This window comes from Apus apus, chromosome 5 (genome assembly GCF_020740795.1).
Source record: "Apus apus isolate bApuApu2 chromosome 5, bApuApu2.pri.cur, whole genome shotgun sequence".
Taxonomy (NCBI): domain Eukaryota; kingdom Metazoa; phylum Chordata; class Aves; order Apodiformes; family Apodidae; genus Apus; species Apus apus.
The window spans coordinates 2089323-2101648 of record NC_067286.1 but is presented as its reverse complement, the minus strand read 5'-3'; the positions used below and the strand labels follow the sequence as shown (position 1 = coordinate 2101648).

At 44.0% G+C, this 12326-nt stretch overlaps 1 protein-coding gene and 1 long non-coding RNA gene across 5 annotated transcripts in view; one reads left to right on the top strand and one right to left on the bottom strand.

Moving 5' to 3' along the window:
- LOC127385538 (uncharacterized) overlaps positions 1-5544 on the bottom strand; it is a 39492-nt gene extending 33948 nt beyond the window's left edge. For 3 of the 4 annotated variants that reach the window (XR_007889692.1, XR_007889694.1, XR_007889695.1), the window contains exons 1-2: positions 4832-5544; positions 3200-3288 (exon numbers count right to left, since the gene is read on the bottom strand). This is a non-coding gene — a long non-coding RNA (uncharacterized LOC127385538). The remainder of the gene's footprint in view (positions 1-3199; positions 3289-4831) is intronic. The other variant, XR_007889693.1, reaches the window with a different exon arrangement.
- A 525-nt stretch (positions 5545-6069) lies between these two features.
- Positions 6070-12326, top strand: part of CAPRIN1 (cell cycle associated protein 1) — a 35570-nt gene continuing 29313 nt past the window's right edge. The window contains 2 exon segments of the mRNA XM_051620219.1: positions 6070-6284; positions 6286-6390. Of these exon segments, the coding sequence (XP_051476179.1) occupies positions 6168-6284; positions 6286-6390 (222 nt within the window). The 5' untranslated portion in view covers positions 6070-6167.

The following is a 12326-nucleotide window of genomic DNA, read 5'->3' as shown; positions in this document are numbered from 1 at the left end:
CTAGGAAAGAACCTGTGAAGGAATACAACTGTACTACTCTAGTGTCTTAGAAAGACAGCTTCACAGAGAAAAATCTAGTATTTGTGTCCAGGATGTTTAGGATGAGAAGCAGCAGCAGCAGCACTAGAGTTACAGAGATGCAGATTGCATGCAAGGACAACTTTCTATCAGCAAGAATCATGAAGCATTAAAATAATCTGCCTGGGAGGCTCACATTAGCATTCCATCCTGGGACTGAACTGCATCCTGAGTCCAGCCTGTCCTATAGCAGCATTGTGGAGTCCTTAAAATAACCAGTCATCCTTCCCCTTCAAGTCACTTTGAGATTTACTCCTTTGCCTTTCTTCTGTATGTGATGTGCAGAAAGATTCTGATGTGCCAGTTGAAGTGCATGAGGCTTGATTAAGAATCCTGACGTTCACTTGGAAACTGTGTTGTGACCATGAATAAATGATGAATAACATTAGAAAAAAAAAAGCCCACTTTTTCTAATGACTATGCATGACCAAATCAGCTGAAGAGATGAAGAGCTCAGGCACAAATTTACTGGGGATAAGTGGGCAGGCAGTAGCTGGAACAGGCTCTTTCATCGTGAAGAACTATTTGGACTCCTCCTTTCATAGATCCATAGAAATCAGGAGAAAAGGTTGATATTAGACATATCACAAGCCCCATGTTACTCATTCCAGCTGCAGTAAAATAATTTCTAGTTGCTAAAACATAAAGTTTAGAAAGATATTCTGTCCATCTTGAAAAAAAAGGATTGAAAATATTTTTTTTTTAGGTGATTACAAGGTTTGGATGCCAACCACTATAGATACTCTCCAGAAACAAGGGTCTAAGGTATGTAGACTGTGACAAGCCTAAGTGTGACTTAGGGCCTGGTGACAATCTCATTTAAAGTGGTGTGATACAGTAAAGTGATGGGTGCAAAAAAAACCCCAAAAACTGAATGGAAAATTGCTCTTTAGGTTTGGTTGGAGCTGCAGCATTTGTCACAACACTACTCATGATTTTCCTTAACAATAAGGAAATAAATACAAAATGACATATAATTTGTAAATACAAAAAAGATGACTGAAAAAGCAAATTAGAGGGAGGACAGACATAGAAGAGTCTGGATTGCATGGTAAATTGGGCCCATTCAAATTAGCTAATTCAGGCAAATATTTTAAAGAAAGCCCTAAGCAGCTTTGAGCTGCTTTTCAATGTTCAGACTTCTTTGGTATGTATAACCAACCCACTCCCTTCCTATGTCAGGACTTTGTACATTAAAATTAATGCTTGATCTACTTTGCATATAATTAATGTAACAAAGTCATGTCCCAGCCTGGTTATTTACTGCTGTAAGCTGAAAACTTTTGTAAACAGTTGTAATTTTGTAAACAATTTTGTAAACAAAGTCACTGTGTGACAGCAGTAGAAACACATTTTATAATTATTCCCCATCAATGGCTATGTGGGAAAATCTATAATTTAGTGGCATTTAATCAATTATTCCTGTATTGGATTGGAATTATGCTAGTTTTGACTGAACATGCCATTAGACATCATTTAATCTCCTTTGAACTCAAATACCTTTTGAATTTTTTATTGATCTTGCTGCTAACACTTCAATGTATAACATTTGTGATAAAAACCTTGTAATGGAATTTTCTTCAGACAAAAACATATGCTGAGCTTTCAATCCTTATTCAAGGAGAGGTTTGTTTTGTCTGGGTTTAATTTTATTATGGAAATTAGCCAGCCTGTGAGTTTAGATAGAATGGGAATTTCTCTCCTCTGAGCAATTCCTTTGGGAACCTACAGAAAAACAAAGTGATAACTTTCTAAAACTTCTTGATAAACAGGAGGAACCACAGCTTTTGAAATTTGCAGAGGGCCCCTCTAAAGACAGTAATACTGAGGGAAACTTCAGATTCTCCCAGGCTCCTGTTCCCAAACAGGACTCCTGCTCTGGATTGTATTACTGTAGATACAGTTCTGTTCTCCAAAGTGAGTTTGTAGCCTCAAAGGCAAATAAAGATATTGTTGATTCCTGTTCATTACTCTAGTTGGAATTTGCTATTTTTTAAGTTAAAGTTTTGGTGTGGTTCTTTTTCTAACAATAAACCTTGTATCCTCACAAAATATTTATACAACAGTTGAGCCCTGATTACACAAATCAGCTTAAAACTGTCTTTCCCTCCAACTTCTTTTTAATGCAACTGGCTGGTTATGTGTGTTTTAAATACACCTGTCTCTGGTTTTGCCTTTCTGAGGGCTGGAAGCTGAGAAACAAAAAGAAAAGGTGTATTCAGACTGTCCAGTTGCACCTGATGTGAAATAATGATGAATAAAACTCCAGAAAGATCTAGCACAGGAGATGTTTCCCTGGAAAACAAAGAGCAAAGCTAAGTGTCTCCTAAATCTGGATCTCCACACTGCCTGCAGGGAGGTGGAGACTTCTCTCATCTTGAACAATTTCATGTTCTCCAGGTTCACATTGGTGGAAGTGCTACATAAGCTCTTCCTGGGGGGGGGGGGTTTCCTCCTCTTTTGCCTTTCTATGGGAGCTAAACTGACTCCAAAACCAGCAGCTCCAGAGCTGACCTTCATTTACACAGCTCACAAACATGAATTACAAAGCCAGCTCCCTACAAATAAAAAGATTTGATCTGCATCATCTTTATGCAGAAGTGTGATTCCAACCAGATAGCTAACATCAAAGAATTGAGACCTGAATCCAGATTTACAGGGAGATCACAACACACAGGGTAAGGAAGGGGTACTTATCTCTAGGAAATGTAAAGCTTGAGACCCACATGCTAATGACAAGTTTGTCCTGCTAGAATTTGCCAGGGTAAAGCTTACTCATGTATCAGAAGTGGTTCACCACTTCCTTAAGGTAAAGAGGATGAGGTCACAACCCTTCTTTGATGGTGGGGAATTCCTGAGTAGTTTTGTCTGTCAGGCATTGATGGTCAATATTGTTGGCACAGAACTGTGATGAATTTGTGGTCATTGTTTTCTGAACAATGGTATGAGAGAGGCAGATGAACAGATGACAGTATGGCCTGCCTAAAATTATAAGCACCTTAAGTATTTTAAGATACTGTGATAAGAGCTGTGCAGTACAGCTTCTGGGAAAGTTCTTTTTGAGTGAATTATTAAATTTGGGAAGTTTTACTTTGGAAGTTGACTAAGGAACCATGGCTACCTCAGCTGCTCCCAGGCTGCTCCAAGGGTCTGCTGAAGGGTCTGGAGATGTGGTGTGGAGCCCACGCATAGTCCTGACAGGGAATTCTGCTGCAACAGAAGAGACACAGATACTTTTGGTTCACAGTTCCTGTGTTAGAGGAAGAATTTGTTAAATGACTTGAGTAAAGCTTAACTCATGCTAATTTAACAAGCCACCTTTTTTTAAAGATTAATATGAGGGCCTTCTTTTTGCAGTCCCTGTGACAGAGAAGTACCTGAAGCTTTGTTTATAGTTACTTATGCTTCTGCATGTAGACTTATCAGCAGTCTCAACTTCATCTTTAGCTAACCCAACAGGCTGCCAGTGTAATTATGAAGAGCTTTGATGCAGTAATACTCATGTAATTATTGCTCATGTAATCTCAAGTAATAACTGCTCTCAGGAGCAGTCTCTTTATCTTCTTTTTTCTTTTTGAGACCATGAACATGTATTATTTTGTTACACTTTCTCATGACAGATAAGTATCTCATGTTGGTGGTCAAAATCAGGGCTTTATCCTAATTTATTGTCACCATTCTCCCATCACCCCTGTTTTCTCCTTGACTGCAGATTTTTTTTAGCACTTCAACAATAACATTTTTTAGTACAAACTACATTAGGATCCTAAGACTTGGCTAAAAAACTTGCTTAAGCTGTTGAGTGCCCAGAGCTGCTGCAGGACTGCAATGGCAACATAAAAAGAAAAAAAAAAAAGATGAGACATGATGGGTGAAACAGTTTCATATTATTTTAAAGCATTATATTTTGTGGTCAAAAAACCTCCATGTGCTTTCACAGGTGCACAAAGAATCTGCATTTGACTTGGGAAAAAGGGGATTTCAACCCCTGTGTAAGGGCCTTGGAGAAGTAAATGCATAAAAATTAAGTTTTCTGAAGTTAATGGTATTAACAAAATCTTGGTGAACAGTGACAAGAAATGGAATTTCAATAGTTGAAGGCATTTATTTTTATACTCCCATTTATTCAGCTGAAATAAGTGGGCTGGGTGATTTATTACACTAGTCACACAACCTGTTATTCAAAAAGAAGTGATTTGGAAAGCAAATAATGCAATATAAAATGACAATGCATTGAGCTGCTATGTCAGTGTGGGAAAAGTAATGGCATAAGAAACAGTATTTAGAGATGGTATGAAGAAAAAAATAAATAAATCTGACCATTCAAAATTAACTGCTACAGTGTGAGACCAAAAAAAGCAGTTTCTTGCTGGATTATCAACTCGGATTAACTCCTGGGAAGCAAGAATCAAGAGTGGAAACAAGGACAAGAACTGTGAGATTGTGTATATGGGTTTGGTCAGGAAGGGCAACATCTCTCTCTTCAGGGTGAAGCATTTGCTTGGCCCAGCTGTTAAAGAAACAGCACTTTTTCTTGGGTCAGTGTATCAGATTGTGTGGACCCTTGATTAAAGAAAACAAAGACAGTATCAGCTTTAAAATGAAATGGTACAAAAACGGTATTGCAACCAAATATTTTCTTTCAAATTGGCAATTACCGGGAATTAGTTTCGGGGCCTTAAATTCCCAAAGTCTTTCATCCATTAATTCCAGAAAGAAAAGTGGGTAAAAACTAAAACCTTTCCAGTGTTACCTAGCTCCTCAGCCCGCTGGAGGAAGTGGCATTTCATTTTCACTTCATTTCCATGCTGTACCTCACTGAGGTGGCACACTGTTAGTTCAAAAATTCCCTTTACTCCACTGAAGACCTGATGTTACTTCAGTCCAGTGTCTTCGATATCGAAGTAATTATTTCTCAGCAGAGACGGTTCCAGTGCTCACTCGACACGGTGCAGCTTCGGGCCAGAGAAACGGGTTAAAATAAAAAACCCAAAGCGTAGCATGAGGGACTGTATTTGGAGAGAGGTACCTCTAATACAAACCCCAGTCTGAAAGGCCAATGAAGCAACGGTTTGCGGTGACCGAAACGCAGTTCGCGAGGCCCAATGACACCCGTGGCATGTCACCTCTCCGGAACCCTCCCAGAGTTTTAGGGACATGCCTCGGAGGCATGAATCGGCTGAAAACAGGGCGTCACGCTCGTGCCGGGAACGACCTGGCTCCCGGGAAGGCGGGAAGAGGGCGGGGTCACCCCCCGCCACCTCAGACCCACCGCCTCAGCAACACAGGCCGCGCTCCGCAGGGGCGGCCACAACCGGCCCCAAGCCGCCCACCGTTCGGCGGGCGGCACAGCTACGTGCCGCAGCAGCAGCAGGTATTGCGGGGAGAGCGGACCCCGAGGGCCTGACGGCGGGGCCCGGCCCCCCGCAGCCGCCACGTCCGGCGGGCAGGCAGCCCCGCCCGCCATTGTGTCTGGCGCTGGGGCGTCCGCCGGGCGCCTGCAGGACCCGCGGCAGGACGGCGCCGCTGTTAGGAAAAAGCGCCTCCCCGGCTCGGGCAGGGCAAGGCAGGGCAGGGCAGGGCTCAGGCGTTTCCGCCGGGCAGGCTCAAGCGCCCGAAGGACCCCGCTGCGCTCGCTCCCGCCCGGCCTTGTGGCGCTGCCGTGCGCGGCCCCGCGCTCAGGGCCGGAGCAGCCCCGGGCGGCCGTTGAGCCAAGGCCGGAGCGCCCGCCCCCCCCACCACCCCCCCCCTCCGGGCGCCAGACGGTGAGGAGGGTGGAGAGACCCTCCGGACACCGGGGCTGAGGGGAGAGGGGAAGGGCCGAGCTCTGGGAGCGCCCGTGGGCTGCGGAAACCGCCCCGCGCGTGGCTGGGCGGGAGGGAGGGGGCGCGCGCGCACGTGCCCTGGGCGTGGGGAAACGGCGGCGCGCGCGCGCGCGCTCCCGCCCGCCCTCTCTCCCTCCCTCCCTTCCCCTCTTATCCCTCCCTCCCGCGTGTCCCCTCCGGCGGCCCGTTCCCCCGTAACGCGCCCTCGCTCGCTCTCTCCGCTCTCCTCTCTCTCTCTCTCTGTCCTCTCTCCCGCACACAGAGATGCCCTCGGCTACCAACAGCACCATGGCGAGCAGCGGCAGCAGCGGGAAAGCGGGCCCGGTCGCTGAGGCTGCCCCGGCGGCAGCAGCAACCACCACCACCGCCGCCGCCGCCCCCCCCCCCGGCCACGGGCCCCGGCAGCATCACCTCGGTGCAAACCGAGGCCATGAAGCAGATCCTGGGAGTGATCGACAAAAAGCTGCGCAACTTGGAGAAGAAAAAGGTGCTCGCCTCACCCGCTTGCCCCCCCTCCTCCCCAACAGGGACCCCCCCCCCCCCCCTTTCCCCAGCCCAGGGTAGGCCCCGGGACCCTCGGTCGCCCCCCCCCCCCCTTTCCTCCTCCTCACCCCGGGAAGGGCCCCGCTTTCTGGCCAGCCTTGCCAGCCCCCCCCCCCCCCCAGCCCCGCGTTGGGCCGTCTCAAGGGACGTTAAACCGTCCCATCCTGTTTCCCTGGTGCCGGCGGCCGGTCCCCGCGGCCCTGCCCTCCTTGCTCCCCGGGGGCCGAGCCAGCCGCCGGCCCTGCGCGGGCTGTTCCCGGCGTCGCCCCCAGGGGCCGCCCGCTGGAAGGTTCCAGAAGGGCGAACGCCTCTCTCCCGGCCTTTCCCCTGCTCCTTTTGTTGTTGTGTTTTTTTTTTTTTTTGGGGGGGGGGGGGGTGTCTCCCAGCCCCTTGTGTCGGTCGCCCTCTCGCTGCGCCCTGGGAGCCAGTCGGCCTTACCCCCCCCCCCGAGCGGCAGCGGCCGGAGGGCAGAACCCGGAGGGTCGTGGCTGCCGCCCCCCCCTGCGGGCCGCGACCCCCTCCTCGCTGCCAGCGAGACCCCCTCGACGGCGCGTCTCCCTTCCCCCCCCCTCCTCTCCCTTCCGCCTTTTGTTTCCCTCGGCGGGGCCTTGCCCAACCCCCGCTCTCTCCGCCGCGGGGGGGGAACTGCTCTCTCCCCCTTTCTCTCGCTTTTCCCCGTCGGGTTCTCCCTCCCTACCCCGGCAGGGACGAGCTGAGGTGGGGGAAGAGGCTGCGGGTTCGGTGGGCTTCCCCCTCCGAGCCCCCATCGTGCACATGGAGGCGGGAGCTGCTAACATGGCGCCTGAGCCGCCCCGCCGGAGCTGCATTGTGCCAGCCCGCCCGCACAAAGCCGGGAGCCCCCGCCCAGGGCTCTTTGCATCTCTCTCGGTTTTCATCCCCTTCAGCCTCACCCCTTTTTGGGGGGGGGGTGTCTTAGGTCAGCTGGAAAGAGGCCTTTCGGGAGTTATTTTTAGAAACGGCCAGCTACTCAATCCGTGGGCCTTGAGCGTGGTTCGGAGTTGTGACAGAAGAAGGGAGGGGGAGAAAAAAGGGTGTCGTGGCTCCTTAGCGTTTAGACACCCGTTCAGTGTTGCTAGACTAAATGAGCCTCAGAGGGCTTTCCAACCTAGAGAGCACGAGGTGTCCATCAGAAAAACACTAGCATGTGTAGCCTGAAGACTTGCTTCAAAACGCTGTATAACTGAGCTGAAAGTAAGGAATACTAAAAAGTAATTTTATTTGTGTTGAAGCCTTAAATCTCTTTTTGCTCCTGAAAGTAAATAAGCACAATTACTGTTCTACTAATACTCTTATTAACCAGCACTGTAGATCCTAGTAGTCTGGACTAACATTCTGTAGTAAGTGGAAACATTAGCAGTAAATTGGTTTGTACAAGTGAGTTGCAAATGAAACAAGCTGTTCTTTGCCTGTAAATATGTGTGTAGTTTCCCACTTTAAAAATGGGTGTTGGATTTTCTTGGGTTTTAAAACCTAAACAACAAAAAACAGTGAGGCAGGACCCTGGAGATAAGTTGTAGAGTTGGAGGATCTTTTCTTGATCCTTGTCTGAACACTGTCATGGCTGGGTAGGACAAGATGTCTGTCTGAAACTTGTCAATACACACAAATGTCCCCACACACAAGAATGCTGGCCTTCAACTTGAGAAAGAATGCAGGTCTTTCAGTACATCTCTAGTTGTTTCAATAAAATAAAATTATTTGAAATCATAGTTGTACCCAACGTGAACAAAAATCCTCTCAAAGTATTCTTCTATGGTGTTCAAAATGGATATTTAAAAAAAACCAAAACAGCAGGTGAACATTCTTCTGTACTTTGAAGGAATAAAGAGGATAAGCACACTCTTACTGGTGTGGAGATCAGCTTTCCTTTCTGTTTTTATTTACCTTTTAAAATAAATAATTTACATCTAATTTGCACCTGGCTCAGCCATTCCATTCTATTTGAATGGACTTTTGGTCAACTTTTATAATAAGTTAGAAGGATGTGTGGGAGGTTATTATTCTGGCAGAAAATCATGAAAATGGGTGATGCTGGTGTGACAAAGACACTAGTTTTGGGATTTGGGTTTTTTTATTTATCTGTGCTGCTGTCACAACTTTTTGTAACTGGCATCATAATGAGTGAATACAGGGGACAAAGTGCCTTTTTTTCTGGAGGTGGCTTCTGTTGAAAGATCTTCTATTAAAATTACTTAGAGCATCTCTCTTTGGGGTGCTTGGTGTTAGGCAGTGTGGGCTTAAAAAGACTAGGCAAAGGTTAGGTGCTGAAAAACAAGAGTTAGGTGTGCTCTCACACTGGTGAATTAAAAGTTTGAAGATTTCTGTAGGTCTTAATGGGCTGAAGTTGTGAAACCTACTGAAGTAGGACTCTCATGCAAATACTGTAAAAGTAGTGAAGTGAGTTCTTGGTGTATTGAAGCAGAATTACTAACTTGCAGGCCTGAGCCTTTCCCTTGGTGGGGAAATCAACAGTTTTATAATATTCTATAATAAAGAGAACATCACTTGCTTAGGGTCCTGAAAATAAAGCTTGTACATGTGGGCATAAGGATTCTTGTTACTTGATAAGTTTACTGAAGTACACAAAATCATTCCTTTTCCTTTTTTTTTTTTTTTAATCTTTTGTTGAGAATATATATGTTTATTTATTAACAATACAGCACTTAAAATTGGATACTACACAGACAGGAGAGGGTGAAAAATCCAGTAAATCTCACTGAAAACTTGTGCTTAATTGAACATTGGATCCTTTCTTTGCTAGCAGCTGATCATGAAGAGATGATTTTGAGAGCTTTGTATTTAAGAACAAATACGAAAATATTCTTGAGTTAGACATCTGCTTTTGAAGAATGAAAAATACTGGTTCTGTAAGAGGTACCACCTTGGGTTTTAAATGGTATGTGCAGCTTTTAATTGAGGAAAAGTCACTCTATGAAGAAATTAGAAATACTGAAGTTATTTAGTGTCAAGTTTCCTTCTAAATGCTGAGGAAAAAATAATGTAACCATCAAAATAGTGTGCACAATTTCAAATTATATTTATAACTTAGTACTATTTTGAATTGTGTAACCTAGAAATACTAGGTTAGTTACACTTCCATTTTCTCTTTCTGAAAATGACTTCATTAATTGAAAGAATGAGTATTGCTTGTGCTAAAAGGGACTAGGATAAATTCAGTTGCTGTTCAGAGGTGTATGTGAAAATGAGGCCTGAAAATGTCTGTGTTGTCTTCATCTCTATTTGGAAATTACAGGAATGCTATCCAGTTTTCTTCTCTTCAAGGTGACTACATATTTGTGTGTGCATGAGAGGGAGTAATTGAAGGAGTACTTTCTCTGTAAGACCTTCAGACACTCAATTTGAGTCTATATTGGCAAGCTTAATTTAAGAGTTGCCTGAACTCCTCCAAGTTCTTGTTCTGCATCTGAGGTTAGAATCCTACTGGTTCTCCAGGTTCCCTAGGAGAAAATACTCTACTAAGACCTGCATTTCGTTTTCTCTGCTCCCTCCTGCTTGATTTTTTAGAGGGAAAGACCTTTCCTAGTTAAGCCAATTGAATGCAGATCAAACTTATGTCTTGATGTAGTGACAAATGTAGAATGCAGGTGTTTTTGCATTCAACTTCTGCAATATGAGCTATGCAGTTTTTAAAACCAAATGTTCTGATAAGGGGACAGAATCTCTCGTTTGCTAATACATGGTTTAAGTTGTGGGCAGGTGAACACCAAGATTATTCTTGGGCAGCTGTAAATAAGTTAGAATCTTAGCTTAAACTGCTTTTGCGGTTTGAGCTTGGTGTATAAAGTTAATAAGATGACATATTTTAGCTGTAGCTTGTAACTTAAGATGCCGTTCCTTTATCAGCCTCTGAATTGCCAAATAAGTGCAATCCTGACTGGGTTGAAAACTGAGTACTTAAAAAGTGCTGCTGTCATTCCCACACAAGAAAAGTAGATGGATATTTCAAGTAAATCTGACTTGGTTCAATAAAATGTTGAATTTCCTGCAAGAAACAGTTTCAAACCTCTAGTAAAAGCTGAGATCAGTTTTTTGTTCTTGTAGGTGCAGCTAATGGTAGCAAGGAAGAGCCATACTTCAAGTTGCCCATCAGTAACAGCACTCTGAAGTGCTTCTGCAACATTATTTGGGCCACTTGGATGTTCAAGGCTTGTGGGTGTCTCTCCAGAAGCTCTCCTTTTGATACTTGGTTTCAAATTTACGGATCAAATGTGATTTTGAAACCAAGAAATTGGAACACTGATTTGAAACTGCATTGAAAGCCAGATTCTTTCTTTGAAACCTCTTGATGCCAGTTTCAGATAACCAAGCTTCATCTCTTAAAAACCAAGCAGGTTTATCTGTGGTATTATTTGCTGTTTGATACTTTCTGGTTTCAGCTTGCTCTGTTTTAACTTATATGTAGCATAGGGATTATTTCTCATAGCAAGTTCTCTTAACTAGATACATGATGAGTCTTAAAAGCTGTGATAGATCTTGCTGGTTATTTAAATTTTTCAGATGATGCTTTGATGTTTTGTTGATGTTTTTCCTTTTTTTTTTTTTTCAGAGGAAAAAGATACACAGAATGTGTTGGGAGAATCCGGTTTACATTCTAGAGCTCAACTTGCTCTTGTAAAAGTAACTCACTTTGAACATGATGTGTAGAACAAAATTAAGGTCTTGCACTGTTGTCAACTTTACTGTAGTTTCAGAGTGTCTCTGTAGGAAATACTGTTTGGCAGCTTGGAAGGAGAGCATGTATGTGCAGCTGCCAAAATTTTTAGAAGTTTCACTCACTGTCTTAACTCAGGTTACCAAAGAAGCAGTTTTTTTTCCCTGTAGTCAACTCAGATCAGTTCAGAAGGTTCACATATTGAGGATTGCACATACCCATCAGTTCTGCATTTCCTTGGGAAGGAGTGAGTGGGTTTCTCCTCCTAGCTGTTCTGGTATATGTGTCATGTGTCTTTGGTTGAATGAGGCTCCTGATCCAGCCATCAGTCTGGCCATGTGGCTATCTTGGCATGTGGGAAGGGTCAAGGAGCTGGAGAATTCCCATTTTCTGATTAGCTGATGGTGACACTGCAGTCTTAGAATTGGTATGTTTTTGTCACTTCAAAACTAATATAGCATGGAGGTATTTTTTCTAAACTGTCAAACTGAGCAGACTTTTTGGGGAAAATATTTCCAAAAATAAATCCATTTTGAACAGAAAACCTGTAAGTGTTTTGTGTTCTGGAGTATTGATGTTAATGGTTCATTACATCTTGGTTATAACTCAGGTCTGAAACAACTTCTTGGGACATGTTTTGTGTGTATATATGATAGGAAGTGTGCACAGATGGTGAATCTGAGAACTGTGGTGTTTTTTGACAACATGTTTAATTTGGTTTGTGTTTTACCTTTTTGATATTTTTTCTGTGTATTTTTTTGAGGAAGAGGGAAGATTGATTTTTTTTTTTTCCTGATTTTTTTTTTTTTTTTTAGTCATTCCTGGGCTGTCTTTGCTGAGATGTTAAACTGATGAATGAGCATGGATATGTTAGTGGAGGGCAAATAAACTGCAATGTACAAATGTAAAGCAAGTTTATAAACTTCTGTTGCATAGCTTGGCTTTAATTTTGCCTCGGTGAGAAATGTATAATGCAGCCATTGTAAATTTTGGATTATCTTAATGCAATTAAGTGCTGTCAAAAAAATACAGAGATATTTCAGAAAACAAACTTGAAATTATTCACTCCATCTTTTCCATACTTGTCGTCAAGTGGGCATTCAAAATGTTTACTTCAGCTGGTTGAAGAGGTTACTTTCTCCCAGTCAGCCTTTCATATACACTTTGCATTTCTGTAACTGGTACAA